This window comes from Triturus cristatus, chromosome 11, assembly GCF_964204655.1.
Source record: "Triturus cristatus chromosome 11, aTriCri1.1, whole genome shotgun sequence".
Classification (NCBI taxonomy): Eukaryota; Metazoa; Chordata; class Amphibia; order Caudata; family Salamandridae; genus Triturus; species Triturus cristatus.
This window is the reverse complement of record NC_140594.1, coordinates 1113659436-1113682722: the sequence shown is the minus strand read 5'-3', so window position 1 is coordinate 1113682722 and position 23287 is coordinate 1113659436. Positions and strand designations below refer to the sequence as shown.

The 23287-nt window shown below is 43.6% G+C and overlaps 1 protein-coding gene across 3 annotated transcripts in view; it reads right to left on the bottom strand.

Moving 5' to 3' along the window:
- ABCC5 (ATP binding cassette subfamily C member 5) overlaps positions 1 to 23287 on the bottom strand; it is a 343171-nt gene that overhangs the window by 227332 nt on the left and 92552 nt on the right. For all 3 annotated transcript variants that reach the window (XM_085635623.1, XM_085635619.1, XM_085635620.1), the window contains exons 3-4: positions 18268 to 18431; positions 9627 to 9782 (exon numbers count right to left, since the gene is read on the bottom strand). In XM_085635623.1, the coding sequence (XP_085491749.1) occupies positions 9627 to 9782; positions 18268 to 18431 (320 nt within the window). The remainder of the gene's footprint in view (positions 1 to 9626; positions 9783 to 18267; positions 18432 to 23287) is intronic.

Here is a 23287-nt window from a genome sequence, read left to right as displayed (position 1 = left end):
GGAGGGGGGGATGGGTCATGCGGTAACACAGGAGAGGAAGGACGAAGCGGTGAAGTAGCACAGTCCTTCTTCCGTATGGGAGCTGGAGGTGGTGTGATGTCCAGCTTCCGTTTTTTGTATGGGACTGCAGTCACTTGTCCGGTTTTGGGATTAATGTAGATCCGCTTTTGAGTAGGATCTGGGCGAAAAAGTTCATCCGGCTCCGAAAGTGGTTGTGGCGATGGCCGTTTCGGGTCTTTATGAACTTTTTTCGGTGCCGACGGAGTCTTCGGTGCCGACGGAGTCTTCGGTGCCGACGGAGTCTTCGGTGCCGAGGAACGTTTTGGTGCCGAAGGAGATTTCGGTCTTGAAGCCTGTTTCGGTGCCGACAGTGGAGTTTTCGGTGCCGAAGGTATTATAGGTACAATAACATGAGGTTTGCTCGAGCCCGAGCCACCTACAGGCTTAGATGTCTTCGGAGCCGGGCCCGAGGACGGGGCTTCTGAAGAGGATTTTCGGTCGCGACTGGGCCCAGCTGGCGGAGTCTTGACCAATGTCTTTTTGGATGGGGTAGGTACTCACACGCTGCCCTGGAGTGATGAGGTCATCGGAATCGTCGGCCTCGGACACGATCGAGATCTTCGGTGTCATCTTCAGGAACATCCTGAGCAAAGATGTCCTCCGGTTCTGGAGCTGGTTTGGCCATAATATGGCGTCGAGCTCTTCGGTCCCGGAGGGTCTTCTTGGAACGGAAAGCGGCACAAGCTGGACAGTTCGATTCGTTGTGTTCCGGCGACAGGCAGAGGTTGCAAACCTCGTGGTGATCACTGTGGGGGAACTTCGCTCCACACTGGGGGCATTTTTTAAAAGGTGTCCTGTCCATCAGCCGCTTCCGGAACCGGTCCGAGTTGATTTCGATGTCGATGGAATGAAAATTGAAGAGTTATTTTGATTGCTGGAAGTTTTCTGCTGGAGCGGAAAAAAGTTCATCCGAACCCAATGGCGGAAAAAAAAAACAATCTGACGATGGAGTGGATGCCCATGCGCACTGTTGTCCAGGGGAGGAGTCACCTATCTCGTGACCAAAGGCTTCTTCCGAAGACAACAACAACCTGCAACCATCCGAGCCCAACACCAGATGGCGATCTTATCCTCAGTGTGTGATCTGCAGCTCATATGCCTCGAACAGGAACTATTTAGAGAGTGTGAGACCTGAACGAAGTAGCTGGCTGTGGCAGTCCGCCTTTTTGGATACTCATCATGCCGAGAACATGCTAGGCTTCTCCTTCTGGATAGTCTTTCCTCCTGCAGGGCCGGGCATACTTTTTTTCCTCTTAGCAGGCAGGGAGGCTCTACGCACTGTAGACCGACTCCCAGATCTTCCAGTAGAGTGTAAACTTCAGGTATTTCCCCCCTCAACTAGCGTCGGGCTGTCAGGCAGGCACCAGCTCCAGTCACACTACAGCTCTTTTTCTCTAGTTAGCAATCCGTTCCTTTATCAATAAAGGACTTGGAACTGGAACAAAAGGGGGTGGCTTGCACCCTGTTTTATACACATTTCCTAGACAAGGGATGTGAATCCAGTCCCAGGCTTCAGAACCAGTTTGGGGTAATTCTTTCAAATGTCATTGTCTGGCTGTTCCTCAGACACAGTCTTTGTGCAAGGCAATAGCTCTCACAGCAGGAGCATCTAAGGTTCAGGGGATACACAGGAGGGGTCAGTAGACTGAAGCCTCTGACATAGATACATGTAAAGTGTGGTCACACTAAAGACTCATAAAACACAGTGCACTGCTACCACTGCTTTTTATGATGCACCCAGGGCATGGACAGTAGTCCAGTGTCGATTATGAGGGCATGCTTGGCACCCTTTTCCAGGTCACGGAAAAGGTTATGGATCTTACATTACCAAGGACAGGCACAGGGTCAAACAAAGTCAAGATACTTTTTCACAAGCATGCCGACATAGTGCCCAGCATTAAAAATAATGTCTGGACACTGATGATTTCATTGGAAATTAAGGACCTTTTGTAGTAATGGCTTAAGAAACTTATGCCACTGAAGTCTGTACAGCATATTGCAGTTTAACAGAAACCACAAAGAGTGGACTAAATTACTTTGGCACTAAAGAGCAAAGCAAAATCACATGTATTCCATGCCCGGAAAAAAAAAAACCTTGCTTTATCAATCACTCAAAGAATTAAAAATGTTGTGGGATGCTTGGCCCTGTAATGTTTGCACAGTGTGAGCTCCTATCCATCTTAAGAGGAGGGTTGTCATATATACACCATCTTGTGATAACATTTAGTGGATGGACTGTCCATTTCTTTCCAGATGCTTAAACTATTTACTAAATATGAGGTGTTGTCAATATAGATGGCTAACATAATTTCCAATGAGATGTGCACTGAAGTTCAACTCTAGTCTTTTCAGAACTCAATTGGAATCTAGAAGGTTTTAGGTCTGTAGAAGGTAGATTATAAACTGTAGACCTGTTTCTGTGTGTAGCCATGTACGTGCACCCAATCAGTCAAAACCAAACCAGAACGCTTGCACCAGAACACATCTGAGAGTACTGAATGGTCAGCCACATGAACAGCTTCTGAGTGGTCCAGGATTAAGTTGCAAGAGTTGCTTGATCAAGGATGCAGAAGGAATAAACCAGAACCACAAATGTACCCACACATGCATCAAAATGCCAAAAACCTCACTGATAAGGAGATAAACATTCATGAATGCTGATGTTTCGGGAGCAGAGGGGCCACTTCTTTCTGAATGCTTTTTATTTCTATAGACAAAAGCATCCATCCTTTTTCAACACAAGGAAATGGTGAGAGTAACACCCTTTCCCCTTTCTGAGTCTGTAGAATGGATCCCCCTTGTAGAAGGTTCAGGGTCAAACAGGATCAAATCTGGATCCTCTTCCGGCAATGTTGGCACCAGCATTGACTAGTTATACCTTGTGCCGATCCAGTTGTTATTGGACCCGGAATGGGTTCCAAAGGTCAGTCCGTGCTTGAGATGGCCCAGTCAGCAGTGACCTGATTGGAAACCCCATGGATCCTTGGGGCCCAAAGGGAGCCAGAAAAGCTCAGAAGATCTGCAGCAGGGCCTCTTTTAAGACCTCGATCTGCTGTGGCGTTGCTGATGGCTAACAAAACCGTAGGGAAACCGGGATCAGCTGGGGGATCATATCCACACTTGAGAATCCCAGAGGAGACCGACTAACATTGTGATATCCTTGCGCCTTCTAGCATTTGATTTGAACTTACCAGAGGACTTCCACCACAAGGCAGACTTCTCATGGGAACGGTCCCATGAGTGAGACTGCACCGGTGACCTGCAGAGGGACTTATGGGAGGGTCTTGACTTCTAGTTTGGCAACGTACGGATTTGCCTTTCGGTCACGGATCGCTTTAGAGTACACGAGGGTGCTCTTGTCGCACAACTTTGATCCATGCCTGAACCCAGACAAGGAAACACACCTTGTGAGGGTACACAACTCACATTTGTTTTCTATAATCATGACCTGTGATTTTAGGAGGGGACATTATTTTCTAGGACACTGGTTTTTAAAATCTAAGAAATCATGGTAGGTCTAAAAAAGTGGATGTGGAGCACCAGATCTGCATCAGAATTTATGGAAAGAAAGGAACTAACATCAGAGCACAAGGGCAGCTCCACTGTCAATTCTGAGGTGGTACGGACCCAGCACAGCGCTGCACAATGTCCGATGCGATGCAAAGGAGTATTGCCGAGAACATTTCCAGATCCAATCTGGCACCTCAGGAGCATTCAAAGGCGAGGAATCGAGTTAGAAGTATCACCAGAAGATTTTAGATTGGACATTCTAGCTTGTTAAAGGTAATATTAAGGTGGAACTCTTTCCTGCCATTTGTTAGACTGTTGTTTTCCATTTTGTTGGGAAATGTGCGCTACTCCAGAAAGAATACGTCGATTTGCATGTGTCTGACTAATACATTTGGTATCTTCAATTTGAACATGTTATTAACACTAACATATTAACACATAATTGTGAAATCAAGAGGTTATTGGGTGAAATCTCCAGAGTCTGGTTTTAAGGCTTCGAACCAAAATACTACTGCACTCCTGGTTCTTGATGTTACCAGTCTGGCCATTTCAGAGAGATCAGCGTTAGTATTTAGTAATATTAAGCTATGCTTCCCAATACACTCAATTTTATCTTCCATAGACAGTCTTTTTCATGACTTACTAAATGTTTTTGATTTCTGAGAACAGGAATTTTAGCCCACTTTATGGCCTTGATGTTAAAAAAAGGTGTGGAATGTTACCCAAGATAGTATGAATACAAAAAATAATTTATGGTTCGCCACAATTTTTGCTAAATTAGCTCTGCTCACAAAATGATATAGCATATAACCCATTTTCTAAGGTTCTCCAAAATGTCCTGAAACAAACGGTTAACATTTAGCTTGTGGAGCTGATCATAGCTCTATGTGATGTGGATCCTCACATGTGTCTTGTTTCTGCCTAACTCAAATGTATTCTAACCATTTCTTCAGGTATATTTTATAGACTGAAAGATTTGTCGCTTTCACAGTTCTGCTTACATAAGATAATGTCAACCTTACCATTATAGCTTTTATTACGCACATTTTCACTTAACTTTCAAGCAATTTCGAGCAGTAATTTTGAAGGGTTCCAAAACACATTGTAATCATTACTCTGATCTAATGGCCTGTTGTATAAAAAATGTAACTTCCCTTTAACAGCTTTCTTTAGGCACAGTCCAAAGGTTTGCATCACCATAACAGCCCTGAAACGGCCATTCTGCTCTCTTAAGGGCTTTTCTTGCATTAGGATGGATTGCTTTTGTTGGAGGAGGTTTCTCTTCAGATGTCAACCAAATTCAACAATAATTTTGTGGTGTTAACTTCCAGCCATGACAAACCTGTGTTTCTCTATAATAAACACTGCGGGAAGTACATTGTTCATGCTCGTCAATTTCATTTTAGTTATAGTATGCAGGTCCCATGCTTTCTGGAGCATTTTGTTATCTTTGGATGAACTACTGTTGTTGCATCTGGCTTGCTGCATCCGGATATGTTTTAAGAGTAACAATGTTCTGCCACACGGGTCCAAGAGACGCTTAGTCCATGTGGGCGATTTCTCCTTCACAGACACCTTTGATTAAGTATGAGTAGAAGCTTGCTAAAGTAAATCTGTTGCAAATAAGCTAATTCGAATATATTTTCATTTAACTCAAGAGGCCTTTAACAAATGTAATTGACTATTTCTTAACTATACGCATCAATACATTTTGCACTTCCATTGTTACGTTCATGAAAATAAGTTTTACCTTTAGTCACTTTTTAGGTCTTGCCTGAGCCAGCACATGCGCTGCTCTGGCGAGACATTCAGTGAGTGGGCTTTAAAAAGCCGACCACAGCTTTTTGTGTGGCCTAGACCATGCAGTTACGCACACAGTAACGCGCATTCCTCGCATCGCTCGATCAGGCGCCATCTGGCTTTCCTCTTGCTTGCTCTCCCAAGCGCATGCTTCAACGTTCCTCCTCCCCCACCACCGAGCGCGTCTCGTGGCCGCACGTCTTGCTTGCTTTTATTTAAGCTTCATTACTTCACGCGCGGCCAATGTTTACACGTGCACTTGAATACATGGAGTTATACAGAGGCGTGTTATAATTCGGTGTTCTTGAGTTTGTCCGTAATTTAAGTTGTTATGCTAAGTGGCAACCCTCTCTCAACATTGTTGCCCATCTCTATTTGACATTCGAAGTCACTGCTTTAAATAGGAACAGTCGAGTGTCATCACTGCATGCATCTTATATCTATGTATCGCTGGTTGGCAAGTGTATTGTTGTTATTTTATTTCTAGTATATATTTTCTGATTCAGTTGTTTGGACTAGATTGTTGCGGATCATGTACACCACGTGTCGTAATTGGGGAATACGTTATCCTCTAAGTTTCAGTATGCTGGAGGCGCCAGCTAGGACACGTACATTATTTGGAGGGGTCTGCACTTGGAAACCCTTACCTGCGGAACATGCATCCCGACTCGTTACACTTAAACGGTTGTTAGGGGTGGCTGTGGAGGTTTTTACGCAGTTCACAGAATCAACAGAAACCAAATGGGCGTGTCAGTGCCCGACCTTGAACTAACTAAAGAACTAAACTAAGCTGTTTAGGCCAAGTTAACTTTGTGGAAATGTATTTTCTGCTGTGCTTTAGCCACATTTTTACTTCGTGGGGAAAAATTGACACTACACACAGTACCACATAAGTTGGTAAGTAAGGTTGCCACCTGATTAAAATTTCCCGACATAATATGCATTTTCGTGTGAATGCGGATTAAACAGTTTGGAAAGTCAGCCGAAGCTCGCATTTCCCCCATAAAACTGCAAATAAATAACTACATGTTTATTAGAGTTTCAAAACTATTCCTACTTGATTATTAAAGCAAACGGGTGACAGAATTGCCACGTAAAACAATACGGAAGATTTGACCGATTCTTATTTAAATAGCAGTCCTTGTCCCTCAAAGCCCTCCCAGAACATCAAAATGGGAAGAAATGTCTGGTGCTTTTCTTTGAGACAAGTTAAATCCCCGTCCCTAGAGTAAGATCGTTCTACCAAATTGTATCCTAGTTTTTAACACCAGCCTTTGATGGTGGTATTGGGACACAGAAAATCCTTTAATGTTAATTTGTGTGTGCAATTAGTAATATTGGCTGTCATCGATTTTACTATCTTCTGGCTGGTCTAAAACCCTATATAGGTCCTAAATGTCTGAAAAGTTGTTCAAGGAGCGTTTACATAACTTTACCCTGATGCAGTTAGTGAGTATTTTTGTTAATGTGTCGTTTTTATCCAAATCATCAAAATAGTCTTTCCTGAGATTATAGTTAAATTCAGGCAGCCTTTAGAGTAGGGCTGACTGTAGTTTTGTAAACAAACAAAGCAGTACAATGGTTCCCTTAAAGGAGGTGGTATTTAGCCTAGACTCCTTTGCCTCGCAATTTTTACAAAACTATTTGCGACATACAGTAGTAATTTATTCCCTGTAGTGCCCTTACAACAAGAAATCCTTATAAACATAAGAGACAAGTCTTTGCTCCCTCACTGTTGCTACCACACTTTGTCCTGATGATGAATGACACTTAATTTACTTCGGCATGTACAATCTCACTTGTGGACAGATACGGATTCTAACAATATATGCACTGTGCTCTCATTTTTTATTTCTTCGCTATAATTGGATTCTTTGTCAGCCCTAGTTTAATATGGTCGTTCAGTTGTACACAATGCGTTCTTGGTCATATATAAGGTAACAAAAATGCTTCTGACACTTCATTATAACTTTTCAGCATGCTGCAGATTTCTGTACAGCACAGCTTAAAGACATAGGCAAAGTCAATATCCCTGGCTAAACACTTGTAAGGTCCCAAAGGCGAGACCTATTGGCTATGGCAATGCTTGTTTTGTATCGTCATCCGGTTTCTCCTATGTGGGGGAGGAGGGGTGAGGGGTAATTTAGACTACGTGAGGAACAGAGTGAATATTTACTTCCCACAGCAGGTCAATGTGGAGGACCAGCCGAGAACCTTATTTAGACACATGTCTCACTGCCATGGCTATAAAGTCCGGGATTAACAGGAAGAAAAAAAAACTTTGCATCACTGATCATATTCACTTTCTGTACATCCGCTCCCATGGGAACGAGATGGATAATGATGAGCCGATCATGTCCATGGACCAATTATTTTGGATACATAGAAAGAAGCTACTATTACTTCCACTTCACCGCTTATTTTAGGCCAAGGATTGCAGTTAAAATCTCTTTACTTTCCTTGATGCAGATATCCATCTAAGTCCTAAATTGCAACACCTCTGCATTTCCCCGGAAACACTCTACTACACCCTACACCACTGTAGAGGTCATTCTGAATGCCCTGGAATAATACTCATTATGTCCCTGACCACAGAATTTGCCACCGGAATTCCAGGGACCGCCAGGAATGGCTGAGAGATGATAGGGATGCCAAATTCTTAGAGAATAGCATACTGTAATATGTGGGTCTATGCAATTTCTTGCATTTTATTCACCAGTGTTTTACCCTTACATTTGAGTGTAATGTCCATATATAATATAAAGCGATGGATTTAAGCCCAGATCTTTGTACTAGGGAGAATGTTTGACATTGTTCAACATTCTGTCCATCAATTGTTCTTTTTGCATTTGTCACCCCGAGTGGGACGGGTCCTGTGCTCTCCAGGCCACTGGAGTCAAGCTGGCCTGGCTGATGAGGGGTGAAACCCCAAAACCAGTCCTAGGATGCTGGTTTCCAGTCCAGGGAGGACCTGGCCTTGCAGTACGGGCTGGACTGTTCCCACTGGGCGCACTGTCATGACTGATTTGCATATGGCTGGGTTCACACTGGAATGGCATGGGGAGCAAAAATAAATGGAGGATATAGGCCCAGATCTCTGTACTGGGGTGAATGTTTAACATTTTTAAACATTCTGTTCATCAATTGTTCGGTTTGCATTTCAATATAAAACACCATTACTTGTTTTCCCCATGGGGCCAGTAACTTCGGGATATCACATGCAAGAACCTTGTGAAAGCAACTGACAGATGGAGTAAAACGTTTGTTTTTCCAGTGGCAAAAGCAAAACGAATTGGGCAGTTATATATGAACAAAAAGGCAATAATGATGGTGGCTGCAGACAATTCCTGCATTGACCTGTAATTGTTCTTTGCAAGTTTCTCAGTTAGGTTTCTACTGTGCCTGCATATTTTTCAAAATATGGCATTTTGTTATGAAAAGCAGCGATCCCATTTCGACTGTTCTTCACACCATGTTCTGGTGACAAAAAGGAAGCATTTCATGATGGATTTGTCAAGTGAAAGTAGTCTCGTAAACCAAACCAGCTCTTTCATTCAGCTGGCCAATGTTGTCGCGCTTACCCAAGTTATGGGAACTCAAGCAATGTAGGCTGAGGTTTCGAATATAAAGCAGTCAAAAGATGGGATTTGTTTTAGACAACGTTGCTCTACTACAATTCTGTGAAAAATGTATCTTGTTTTAATAATCAAGCTCTTTGGCAACTGCCGTAGCACAGAGAGGGGATACTATATGGTCACTCACAAGGAGATACAGAAAGCATATTCAGGAAGTCAAACCATATTCTCACTGGTTTGAGATAAACCCATGTTGGTAAGATTACAGCTGTTCCATTAAACCACTTGATAGCTGGCAGTTTTCAGCCGAGAAGAGAACACCAATGGATTCACCCCCTCAAACAATAAGACTTACTGAGGACCAAGCAGACAACAGGATCTCCTTGAAAACCCCCATTAATTTAGAACTATGCACATTAAAATACCTCATGTTGTCATGTCTAGTCTATTCCAACCAACATCAAAACAAGATTTGGTTTCTGTTTACATCATGCACGCATGTTCTTCTGTGCCCCTTGAAAAACTACTTGTACTATGCCTTGTAGAAATTCTCGCCTAAGCCTTGTAGAAATGCATGCCAATGAAGGAACACAAAGACACCACTTTCAGTTTTATACTGGATAAATGCTTTACTAAGTCCAAAGACTAAAAAATAGACATTAAACGAATATTTTTGTATACCTTCTGCTGTTGACGTTGGACGTTTCGTGGTCAGACAAAGGCCACACGTTCTCCAGAAAGAGCTCTCCCTTCTTGTAGGCAAGGTGGGCAAGCGGCGTCAGCCAGGAGAAGGTTGTAAAAGAAAAAAGTCCAGCATTGTCCACAGGATGTGCATGTCTGCAAAGTAAAGGAAGGATTTAAAAACGACTGCAGTATTTTTAAAACAGAAGAGGAAAAGCAGTCAGATGTTTGTAGACATCCACAATAAATAATTTACCATGAACCTGTGTATGAGAACTTGAAGAAGTAACTTAAGTGATAAAAGCTGTGGTATGCAGAGATGGCAATGACTCAGGTACCACATAGTGTTGGTGTAGATTCAGCACCTTTACACTATGCAGTTATCTCACAGACTCACATCATTAAGTGGACAAAAGATGAGACATCTAATTTAAGTAGGCAACAAAGGGGCAACAGAATAAACATCTGGCTAACACGAGCACAACAAATATTGCCTACAAATCAGTATAACTAATAATTCATGTATAAAACACTTGAGATGATCACTGGTCTGAGAAGCAGGCATCAAGTTAGATTAAACAAGAGAGTGTAGTGCAAATATAGAGCCCAAATTAGCAAGCAGTACGAGTCTGAAGACTAGCACTACATCAAATGCAAGGCAGAAAGGACATGCTTATCATGTTAGATGAAGGCCAACAGGCACAGATTCTCCTTAAAGTATCTACAGCCTGTGAGACAATGGATCACATCTCTCCTAAAAGACGGGGTTAGAGGTCGCTCAGTGACTGGACAGGATCCAGCCATTCCTAGATAAGGAAAGTGAAATAGTAGGATCATACAATCTGTTCAATTCAATACGAAGAAAGTATTTTGTGGAGTACCTGCTCTTTAATATTTACATGTGCCTACAGTTCTAGATAGGAGTAAACTATGCCCACACCCAACTACGCATGGCCAATGTTGGGGCAAACATCCTCTGCATGGCATTATGAAGCTATGTTGCACAACCCTTGTAAGTTTCAGGACAATCCTGCCAGCTCACTGGAGGTTCTCCTTTTAACCTTCTGTTTTTGTCCAAATCTTATCTGGACTTTGTCAGGGGTGACCCAAAGTGAAAGCCTTTTGTGAGAGTGGCTATGACCCTATTACACATGTACGAAGGGAAATGAGATCTGTGAATATATATACTCCAAGGTTACCATGAGAATACAATTAATCTGCCAGACCAACCAAAACTAGCCAAAACCTCAAGGGAGGGAGTTCTTGAAGTCGTGTGTAGGAACAAAAAAGTTACATTTCCTCGAGAAATAGTCCTACAATTGCTTTTTTGTGGCTCGTCTTTTTTTCATTCTTCTTTGAGATCTGGGAGGCTGTATCAGTGTCCAAGTATCCCCATCATACATTCATCATGTGTCCAGCATCTACTCTGCCTTGCAGGTCGGTGGTTTTGCCAGTATAGAAGTCCCTTCTGTTCACTGCTGCGTCTGCAAGGTCAGTGTTATGCTATTCGTAATGTTGAAAGGCAACAAAAACAATTTCAATCACTCATGTCAAGCATACAGAATACTTGCTTATATCCAGAATGTATAGAGAATGCTTACAATTTAGACCGAACAGCCCTCTGGGCTAGGAGAAGGGAGACAACTCTCTAGTCCCATACTCGTAAAAGAAAAATCGTTGCGTTTCCTCCTACGCATTCTCCAGGAAAGCATGCCACACTAGTAGGTTGAGGGCCAATTAGCGAGAGGAAATGACTATTTATTATTTCCTTACAAAACTAAGCTCCGACTGGTTTTTATTGGTCTAGCAGATCTCACTGTGTGTTTACTGATGTCTCTGCACATACTATGTGGAAATAAAAGTGGCTGATGCAGGATTTCTAGTTCAGAGGAAGGCCTTTTAAACTATATCTCTGATGGAAAATGTCTTCCAGCTTTGCCCTGTATAAGGCCTAGTCAGGCTCCTATATCTGGTGTCCTTGCCTTTCATCATATCTGTTACACAAATTAAGGGTGCTTGTACTCACTGTACAAAGTGTGTGGATTTACTGTGTTGTGCTCTGTCTGGCAAGTGCAGGCATTCACTGACTGTGTGCATTCTGTACTATGCGGTGGACTCAAATGTAAACGGCTGGGGTTGTTCTTTTGATGTGCCAGCCGGGTCGTACACATCTCCGTCACTGTAGGAAGCTTGCTCTTTGTATGGTATACCAAAAAAAGAAGGTATACTGTGCAAAGAGTACATGTACTCCTTTACTAGTGGCCAGGGGCTTGCTCTAGCAATCCCAATGTGCTCTTCTAGGGGGTAGTGTGGCCGAGCAGCCTTCGGCTTATCAGAGAGGAGTGTTAGACATCTGCAAATACACACAGTAGCCAATAAATTATGCACATGATGCAATAAGGAGATCCACACCAATTTATAAAAATAACACGCATCTTTATATATATTTGGGCACCAGAATCCATACGATCAGGTAAGAAGGTTTTGCACACACACAAACATTTTTACGTTTAAAAAGTAGAAACTGCATTTTTCAGAGGCTGCAAAGTTATCCTATGTGAGAAAAAACTTGTACGGCATTCAGGTTTAGTACCGTGACTAACAAGGCCAATCTCCTGGACTGAAGGCGAGTAAGAGGCAGGGTCCAAGGTCATCTACAGCAGCACTAGAATGTCCGGCTGTAGTAATGCAATACGGCATCGGGTGCTAAGATAGTTGCTCTTCTTCAATCTCCGTTTTCGTGGCTATTCAGTGTCCTTCGTAGGGCAGCAGGATCTGATTTTCTGGTGCTCCCTTAAACACTGAATTTAGGGGTGTTAGGCAAGTGTATGGAGGCAGTCAATAGACAACTTACCCCTGGGGTCACAACGCCCCCTTTAAGACCATTTCCTGTGGGAAGTGGGTATAACCCTGCACCAGATATCCTACGTTTGCCATCACCAAGATGGCTAACTTTGAAAAGTCATCTCCACTTTGGGCAGCCCACCTTAGTGGTGGCTCTAGCCTGGGGGTGGACATGCCTATCTGACGAGCTAATTATCCCACCTGTCCAGGTGCCAAAAGGCTCTGGACAAAGGAGGTCCGTTTCCTCTCCTGTGAGGAAAGCCAGATTTGCATACCAAAGGCAGTGGGCTCTTTGAAGCTCCCATGCAGGGGGAATGCTAATCTGCAGGTAGACCGAAGAGTAAAGACCCTCACCCTTGGGGGTCAGAAACTTGTCTGTGGGGGCAGGCTTGCAAAAACCAGTCAGTCAACGCACCAGTAGCTGGCAGGTTTTCAGGGGGCACCTCTAAGTTGTCCCCAGTTTGCATGTATTAATAAATCAAACACTGGCATCAGTGTGGGTTTATTAATATGAGATGTTTCATACCAAACATCCCCATCATGTAGCTGGAGAACTCGTTTCACCAATGTCCAGCACATGTACTTAAAATGGCTTCCCTATTATCTAATACTGGCAGCAATAGAGCTGACCAGCACAGGGGCATATATGCTAGCTCAGCTATGTCCTCACATGCAGCATAGTGCACCCTGCCTTAGGGCTGTAAGGCCTGCTGTAGGGATGACTTACCTATACTGCATGCAGTGTCTGTAGGCTTGACACACAGGGACGTGGGCCATATAGTGTTTTCACTTTAGTCTGCATCAAGATACGCAGTTTGCAGTGGCAGTCTGTATGTGTTTGGTAAGGGGTCCTTTAGGGTCGCACAATTCGTGCTGCAGTCTTTAAGGACCCTCTTTAGCCTCCTTGCCCTAGGTGCCAGACGTACCACTTATTACAGACTTACAGTGAGTGTTACAGGTATTGTCAATTGGGGTACAATTTTGGTAGAGAGATCTGGCACTGGGGACCTGGTTAGAAGGAATACAGAGAAGTTCCAGTCAAAATCACATCAAATACAAGGCAAAAACTGGGGGTGAACATGTCAAAAAGTGGTACTTTCTTACTGTCGCTTTCCCCAAAATCAGATGTGAATATGGACAGAGGAACTAGCTAACCTATGGGTCTTAGAAGCTGCTGATTGCCTCTGCCTTGGTTAAAAAAAGAAAGCAATGTAAAATACCGCGTTGTGAATGTATGCGTTGCAATGTCATACATTCCTTTTCGGTCTGTGATGAACACCACCCAATTGAAAATATTCCCAGCTGGGGTCATTCCCCACTCCACTAGAGGCAGCTTTAACCCGCCTCGGAGTTGCAGCTGGTGGGTGGCAGCAGGGCTCCCAGCTTGTGAATTATTATATAGGGAAGAATGTACCCCTGGAACTGGAGGACTTTCCAGACATCCAAAAGATGCCCCTTTCCTGGCTGGCCATTGTTGTTGCAACCAGAGGCAGAAAAGTATTGACCTCACCATGTAGTACTTTGTTCAACATTTCAACTCTGCTCCTAGGGGGTCTTGTTTACCAGCATCCGAAGGAACGTGAGAAGAGCAAAGAGGAGCCTCAGGCTCAGTACAGAAGGACAACCACCAATAAGTCTGTAAAAGCCGATCAAACCGTCTATAAGCTGGTAGCAAGAGGAGCTTGCTCACACCTGCCAACAGGATTTATTTGATCCTTAAAGGCGAAAACAGAGCTGACTGGAAGGACCTGCCTGGGGACATCTCAATCATATTTCCAAGGCCATTCAAGGGCATGCCAGCCCAGCTGCCAAGCAACCCAAAGACATACGGGACAAGGAACTGCTCTATCTACTTCAGACAGAGTAGGGACAGCCTGCTCTGTCCTGACGCTCTCTGTAACTGTGAGATGTCTTTACCCATCTCATGTTCCACTCATGCAGCTCAGGAGAAATCTGGACTTCAACCCTAGGCCTGTGGTCTTATCTAACAGGCCTGAGGAGGCAGCCCTGACTTCAGAACCACTGGAATCAGCTTCTTGGTGACTCTTTCTCCGAACAGATCACTGGTTAAAGCTGCAGCTCCACTGTTCTAATCATTGGTAAGTAGGCTCTCTGGTGTCCACTGTGGGTGCCACTGCCCGATCTCTGGGTGTCCACGGCACTGCAAAATCATGACCACAAGCTGCGGTTTTCAAAATAATGTGCCCACCCTCTCGGTCACCACTGAAAGACATCTAGTGTATACTGGACAACTAGCCAGTTGCTGTCCCCAAAATTAGAGTCCAATGAGCTCAGGGCTAGAGCGGTTCACCAAGCATCGGTGTCCGTCACCATTACACCACCCTAAGAATCCTCTGGAAGCTCCTACAGGAAACAAACCTAGTTTAAGAGCAGGATCTTCGTTTGGCGGGTGGGTTTTGGACATCAAGGTGTGATTCCATTACTCAAATTTCTTAGACAAAACAATGATCCCCGATTTCTGCTGCTGACTCAGATTGGCCATATGTATCCATTATATGATCTCATACTTTGTTGCTTTATGTTTGGCACCTGAGCTCCACTGGCCAGTTTGAGATAGAAATGTGTACAAACTAACTTGAGTTCCTCTTAAGCTTTCTCCTTTAGTTAACAATGGCCAAAGGGCTCAATACTGACTTAATTTCTATCGCATAGGAGCCACCAATGCTTCGGGCATTAGTTCTATGCCCCAGAAGATAAAAATTTTTTGATTTTCTATGTAGGTCAGCATGAATATTTACTCCTGCTACTATGCGGTCTTCTAAAGTAATTACCAACTGGACAGTCCAAGTATTAACTGCTATCTGTTTCATGGCATTCGGAGATTCTAAACTTCTTCTGTTCTTGGCATATCAATGACCACGCAACCTAATTTTTTGAGGGACAGTTTAGTTCTAAATGGGAATACGTGATTATTTCACCCAGGAGTGTCACAATATTGGACACTTTTCTATGTGCGCTGTAATCTGATAACAAGAGACCACCAGTATAAGGGCCAAAGTTTGACTACATTTCAATCCACTGAGTTCCTATGTGCTCAAAGGTTTCATTTTAGAGAAATCATCCTGTATTTTTATCTAAGTCTACTGGCAGTGATCAAGACATTACAGTAAGTTCTGCCCAGATTTTTCTCATATACTTTTGTATTTTGCATTACTGAATATAATAATAATAATAATAATAATAATCTGGTCTTCAGGCAATTCCTTCTCTGTGCATGGGTGGAGTACCTCCATTCAAACACTCAACCAGGAATGCCTTGAGAGGATAATTCTGCAGCCAAGCCGTGAAGGATCAGGACAGCCACGCTGATAGAACATCTAGCCGCCTAATCTTTCCTTCTTGCATTATGTCAGTCACCTCAGTACTGTATTTCTGCACAAGATCAAAAAAATGATATTTCACTGATGTCATGAGGAGTCACTTGGGATTTTTAGCACCTTCAGTATTGAGGATCCCATAAAAGGTCACCTCCATTTAACATTGCTGTGGACACAGCGACACCTTTTAAGGACTTCAGGGCAGCCGAAATGTTACCTATAACACAAACGTTCCCCTTCTAGGCCAGCGATCAATTATCTGCTTTCTTACAAGGCTGCACAAGGTTTAATTACTCTGGTATGAACTCTCACTTTTGTTGTTCACTATTAAAGCAAATGTAGTTAATAAAATATAAAGTTATGGCTAGTTATTAGGCCGAGTGCTTTATTTTTTTTGTTGAAACACTTTTTATTGTTTTCATAGCAACAGCTCAGTACAAACCCCGCTTCCTCCACGGGCAAAGAATGTTTTACACATACAGAGTTACCAGCCAATAGCCGGGAGAATGAGCTTCCAGCCCATACAGGCCCTCCCCCTTCCCTCCCCACCCCATGTCAGTGTGCCTCCTGTCTTTCGCCTCACTCCTGATGTGCCCCCTCCCTGCCATAAATCAGACATGGGTGCCCGCCCTCCACTAGAGAACCATGGCTTTCCCTCACGCTTAGCCACACCCTCGTTTCCAGCGCTCCCTACTACTCCCTTCCTACTCCCCATTCACCACCTCCTCCTGTTTAGGCCGAGTGCTTTATAAGCATTTTAGCTCAAATCAAAGTTACTTTACTCAAAATTCTTTACATCTCTTAAAAGGGTTAGCATAGCTTAAGGATTACACTACAGTTCTAAAACGTTTAATATGTTAAGAATAGGGTGAGGGTTACTAATAATAGGAATGTATCACAAACAAAATATTACATGAATTTATGGTTAAGTTTGTAATCTCGGAGACCTTGAATGACTCCAATGAAATGGCAGATGGGAGTTGAAATGCACTGCAAATTATATATTCTGTTAGTAGCTGACTGAGCTTTCTAGAAACAAGCTGGATCTTGTGTTACTACAGAGCTGTGTTGTTGAACTTACAGATCTATTTGAGGCCAAGAGGGGTATAAAATGAGAGAAGGAGATAACTCCTGGGTACCAGGTGGATGGGGGTGGGAATCCAGCCAGTTCTATATCACTGGGTAGAGAAAGGAAGAGAGGAGGTGGGGAAAGGTCTCAGAGCACACAGTAATGCTTGTATCGCAATGGAAGTGCTCCATGTTACTGGGAAACTAAAGTAAAACTTCTGCTTTTAGCTCATAGTCCTATTTATAACACAATAGTTTTCCAACCAATGGTTCTACTGCACCACTACAGCAAAACAAACAATTTGCTTTAGGCACAAGCCAATGTATGCTTTGGTGTATGATGCAAGGACCTAGGAGATGGTATTAGATTCACTGCTCTGAACCAGCGTGCAGCAGGAATAGGCCACTCCCACAAAATAAATATCCCAGGGTTGAAAGAAGCCCGAAGAACTGCAGTCTTGGCTCTTATTCAAGTTAGCTATTCCAGTCTTTCCCGCAGGCAAAGGGTACATGATCTCTCATATCCAATCTAAGCTCTTTGTTCATCGTGAATATCTGGCAGATTGAAGGCAACAAAGTACTCTGCCAATCCAAAAGACTGGAACACAGAGTCTGCTTGTCAAAGAGCATTGTTCAGTAATCATTGCTTTGTATGCAAGGTCTCCAACATAAATATTACAATAGTTCACCGCTTAGCATACAGTATAAAAACTTGGTGTAAAGCAATGAATAAAAACCCTGGACTAAGAACAAACTTATTTAGATGGTGATATACACATAACACTTATGCTATTTCATACTCTACTAATAATAAAACACTGCACATGCAAAAAACTCCTATTTTTGACCAGGCTATGAGGCATAGTAATTCTAGGTAAGGACGTAAACTGTGAACCCGGTGGCCAAATTAGGGACCCAAGGTGCAAGTTTCATCCACATAATTAACACAAAACACAGATTTGTTTCCACCCAGGCTATCCCTACCATTCCAAGTGGAAGTTGGGAAAGGTTCTCAAATGCAGGGGTGTGCTTGATCTAAAAATGCAATGTTACCATTAGTGTGAAATCACAATGCTCTGCCGGATTATAGATACCAATCAGGAGCCCACTCACTCCACATTACTGAAGGAAGCTTTGAATAGAAAGCCCAACACTTAGGGTGACCTAACTTACTAAAGCACAGACGTCACAAATGAAAATAATGGCATACACCATGTGTATTCTTTTCCTAGAACATTCAGTTGAGTCTCCCTGCAAAGGGAGGCTTTCAGAGAAATCCTAATGTACATCCGTAGTAAAAGGAACTTCTGTATTACAATATTCCTCCTTTACATTCCAGAATAAAGTCCATCAGTAAACTAAATGCTGCATTCCCCATCTGCCTAGCTTACTTGGAAGTGGTCCGTATTGGTTTTAGAAGGCTAAAACCATGGTGGTATTTTCCCTTGTTGGTCCCTTCATCCAGTATCCTTAGCTGGGATTCCACAGAAATATCCAGAGGAAGACCTTCTGCCCGAGCGGCCGTCTCAAGGGCATCATGGCATGCTACATGATTCTGAAAAACAAAATCGCATTCAACCGGTCAAGGTTACAAATGAAACTGCACTTTAAATATACAGTTCCTAGGCAGGACATATAAAAGCTCTGGTTTTTTTCACCTGTGAAATTCTCACCTTCTACATGGACAGCAGGCCTGCGTTCGATTTACCCCTTCACATACCACAGTGTATGTAACAAAAAAGGTGTGAGCGTACAGTGCAGAGGGCTGCAGTGCATGACACACCTACAGATGTCATCCTACTATAGAGAAACTGCTCTTACACTGAGACAAGACACAATTGATATTGCCTACTGGTACCAAGAGGCTAGCTCAGAATATAGTGAGTAGGTATCTTTTCCCAATGCACCTGCCCAGAAATTGAGCCCAAATAAAATGAACTATTTCTGTTTGGTAGCAACACATACCAGACAGGCATGATCCAGATATACCAAGAGGAAGAAGAGGTGCACTGCAGGGTTCAAAGATTTGCTTTCCTAGGTACGCCGTCTCCTCGGGGTTCAAAGTACTATTTAGTATTTAATACCAGGGCTAAAAAGCAGAGGATAGTGGAATCAAAGCAAAATAGATTGCTCTCCCTTCGCTCTATACCTTCCATTGAGGACATTACACTGCCTCGCGGTGGTGAGTGGGAACCCATTGAATCCTTTTTTAAATTTAAAATCACTGTTACCCCTTATTTTGACCATGTACGGACCTTTCCTTTCAACTTTAAGACTAGCCACCAGAGACTATGTAATGAGCCATGATGCAGCAGAGGCAAGGAAATTACTGGAAATGTAAATTGGTGTAAAGTAGCAGGGGTGTGCTGAGAATAACAGCTTGCAAATACAAACATTGTCAAAACTAATAGGTCTGCCTTGCATTTTCAGTCCCATCTACACCATTTTAAAAAGCCTGCTGCAGTGAAAAAAAACAAAAATGGTTGCGACATATACAATACATAATTAAATAAAATTGTTTTATGTGTAATCATTCAAGGTACTTTTGAGATGTAAAATAATCCCTCATGGATTGCAATACTAGCATTCGATAGGATGACAATAGCAAGAGGTGAGAGAAAAATACTCCTCCGTGAGAGCCAAAGCCCACTCTGTGTATTTATTAGGTCTCGGCTAGCGAAGGCTGCGCTTGCGCAGTCTCGCACGCGAGATTTAACGTTTTGGAGTTGGGCTTTAACTCGCCCCTTTTTTTCCCTCTTCTCCATTGGCTGGCCTCCTAAATGCTGGTCAGCCATTGGAGAAGAGCTTTGTCTCTCCAAACAAGCCCCGTCTTTTTCGGATTCGTGGGCGTGTTTTTTCGATTCTTTCGCTTTTTTGAAGCCCCGCCCCTTTCACACGTGGTGGGCGTGTTTGTTTTTGTTTTTAGCGTCGGAAGATTCGTCCATTTTATCGGAGCGGGATGTGTGGTCGCCTCTTCCTTGCTGCTCGGCGTTTCAAGGCCCCTTTCAAGTAAAAGCACTCACTTGTTTTATTCTGTTTGCAGTTTTGAATAGCAAAAACTCGACCCGAAGGCATTTACACGAGCAGCAGTTACAAAGGTTGCATGTGTTTTTTTTGGCAGCAAGTAATTTACCCCAAATTACAGGATGTTCAGTCGACGCAGATACTGGAATCTAATTCACGAGTTCCAAAGTCGGCAGCCCTGGCTTTCTGCTAGTCTTTCTGTGCTCCTCGGTCCGTAAAAAATTGTAGTCCTGCGTCTATGTTTGTATAATGCCCATTTTTTGTTTTGTTTTCTAAAGCTGACCATCCACGCGTAGAAGCATTACTCTCACTGCCACCTGTATCCAACTTAAAAAAGTTCTATGGTGCTATGGCCTGCAACGTGATATCCTTCCACAAGACACGTTAATTCTTAGAAAATCTTCAAAATTTGAAGTTACTGACTTTCTAAAACAGGTTAACTTAGGAGCCGTATCCGAATCGCACGGATACAAGACTGTACTTTATGCGAATGTGTGTCCCTGAAATGGTCCCCTGAGAGAGGATGTGCGAAAGTGCGCGCGCGTGATCGATTGGCGTGACGTGCAGAGTCATTAGAAACACGCTGCTCACCTGAGACTATGGACCAGGTGGTTCCTCTTCCACGGCTCCAGCTCACTCAGTGGAAACATCGCCGGCCAGCCCAGCAACAGCTCCCCTCCCAGGTGAGGCCAGTCGCTCCACACCAGGTGAGGCCAGTCCCGCCACACCTAGAGTCAAATCCGTCCACCGAGGGGTGTATGCTCGCCCATTCCTCCCCCCACCACCTTCCATGAGTGAGGAGTTCCGGCGGCCGCCGCTTCTTTCACAAACTCTGCGCTATTGTGCGCGTGGTGAGGAGGTCCGCCCCAGCGCCAGAGAGGCTCGACTCGTGCCTTCTGCCCTCCCCGTGCCACCTCCTCTCCTCTGCAGGGATAGGCTTTCAGCTACTCCCTTGCCCGCTCCCCAGCAAAATCTGTCCTCCTGCACAGTTCTTACACGTTCTTGCTGCAGCAGAGACGATTCACACTGCTTGCTACCCTACCTATTTCCGCAGGGCAGTCCTCCCACTCACCACAACAGGCAATGAATGCACAATGTGCTGCCCCATCTTCCAAAACCACCCACGCCCATCTCTACTTTCTCGCACCCACAAAATACTTTCCCTCGCCCCTGTGAATTCTTTACCACCATTTGATGGCACCCTGCCTCCTATGTGGTCTGTCCTCTCCACTCGCAAATATCTGGCTGCTGTTGTATTGTTCCGGGGCTGTGTCTCGTGTTTTTTAATCCCTCTGCCCCACACACATCTTCCTTCATATAGGAAAAATAACCTCATGCCATAATTACCTTTGCCTTCAGACCTCCTGCAAACACCTAAACAAGTTACCGCCCTTCCTACAGCCAGTCTGTTCAACTGGACCCCAACACCACCACCTGCTTCTGTAATAAATCCCATGGCATGCCACATCACATTCAACATACAGGTTTTATCCCGAAACACACATTCACCGCAATTGTCTTTATACTCTCCTAAAGAATCTCAAATTACTATTTACAGCAGACACAATCACCCCCTCCTTATTTCTTCTACGTACATTCGACCTAAACCACTCCCTTAATATTCACAGCCTGCCACCAACACTTCATCACACAAACCTTTTACCGATGCCCTCTAGCGTGCTACACTTGTGTGGTAGTTCTGGCAGGCGCAAATACATCTAGTTTCTGTGGGACTGTGCCAACTTATTATGTTTGTGTCTTGCTAAGAGGTACTTTAGCATTCATGACATGGACCCTTATAAGGACATACAACATCTTTTTAACTCTTCTAAAGTTGGAGTGCCTTTTTGACGTAAATACAGCTCCAAAGATAGTGGCTGTCATGCCTACAGGAATTGTTCCCAAAGGTGATACAAACATAATAAATATAAAGCACACTGTATGGTGTTTTTAATGGGAAAAGTTGGTTCCTCACTGCTGCATAATTAGCTTTTTCTTTTTGCACAATTTAGTCAACCTTGCCTCATAATTTAGTACTCCTATGCCACATATGTCTAATACTGCTGCCTACAGGTTAACATTTTACTCTTAGGAAAGGTTTAACTTTACCCGTTGTTATCTTTGAATGTGCTTTCTTATTGAAGAGTAGTGGAAACTCATCTGTTTGGGCACCTGCATGGCATCTGGATTTAAAATGTCTGGCATGTAAGCAAACCCTTGGGAAATTGTGGCATGGATGCTAGGACCTTGACATTGTAGCTATGGACATTGTAAATAACAATGCCGTTTCTTTAACCCCTTCGGTGCCACGCCCTTTCCCCCTCCTGTGCCGGGCGTTTCATTAGTGGGTGGGGTTCATGACGAGATAGTCTCGTCATGGGCACAGCGCGACCGTGCTCCATGACGAGACTCTCTCGTCATGGCCACAGAAGAGGTTAAACGTTTTAAAAACAAAAACATAAACAAAAATAATGTCATGAGCAATGCCAATAGCTCTAACTTGAGCAATGCCGAGACCGTTGCATTGTAAATGCTTGTTTTAAGAATTGGCAATGATGGGTAATGAAGACTGTTGCACAGTGAGCCACACCTAAAATGACCAAACATTACGGTCCTTGAGCCTCCCTGAGGGGGTCTCTCTTCAAAAGATGACACAAGCACGATGGGGAGAGGGGTGATAAGCAAGGGCACGTCAAATACCAAGTAGCCCACTCTGCGATTCCTTCCAATGCACATCCATATGGAGAGTGAAAGAGTTAATAGTCAGCAAGTCCATTCTGTGCACAGACTGCCAGAAACAGAATTTCTCTTCCACATCCTTATTTCCGTCGAGCATGTACAAGTGCCCATCCTGCTACCTGAAGGGCTGCACAATAAACGTGATTTCATGAAGCCCTCGGCCATGTCCCCGTAGCAGCCTTGAAGATGTCGGAGGAAAACAGTGGACGTGCTTTAGACCAAGTTGTGTTGGTTTGGCAACTCCAGGAACACGTTATTTGTCACTAAAGAATCCATCTGGCAACAGTTTTGTAGTTGCCTTACACCACTGCTCAAAAAAGAAAAATATCTGCTTTGTGGGTATATGAGGATTTGTGTGTAAGGGAAAAAAGCAAAGCTCTTTATTATGTTCTAGAGTTCATTCCTCAAGGGAAAAATAGAAAAACAAGCACTTGCAATGCAATAGGTCTCGCATTTACACGAGTTTGAGCCATTTGCATTGCAAATGACAATGCATTTGAATTAGGTTTTGGTTTTTCAAACACAAATAAAAAAAAGGCATTGCCAGTTACAATGCTATAACTTAAACTCATGTGAATGTGAGACCTGTCTTCATTGGCTCTATCCAGCAAATGTTACAGATGCAAAACACTTTAGTAACTCCAGAAT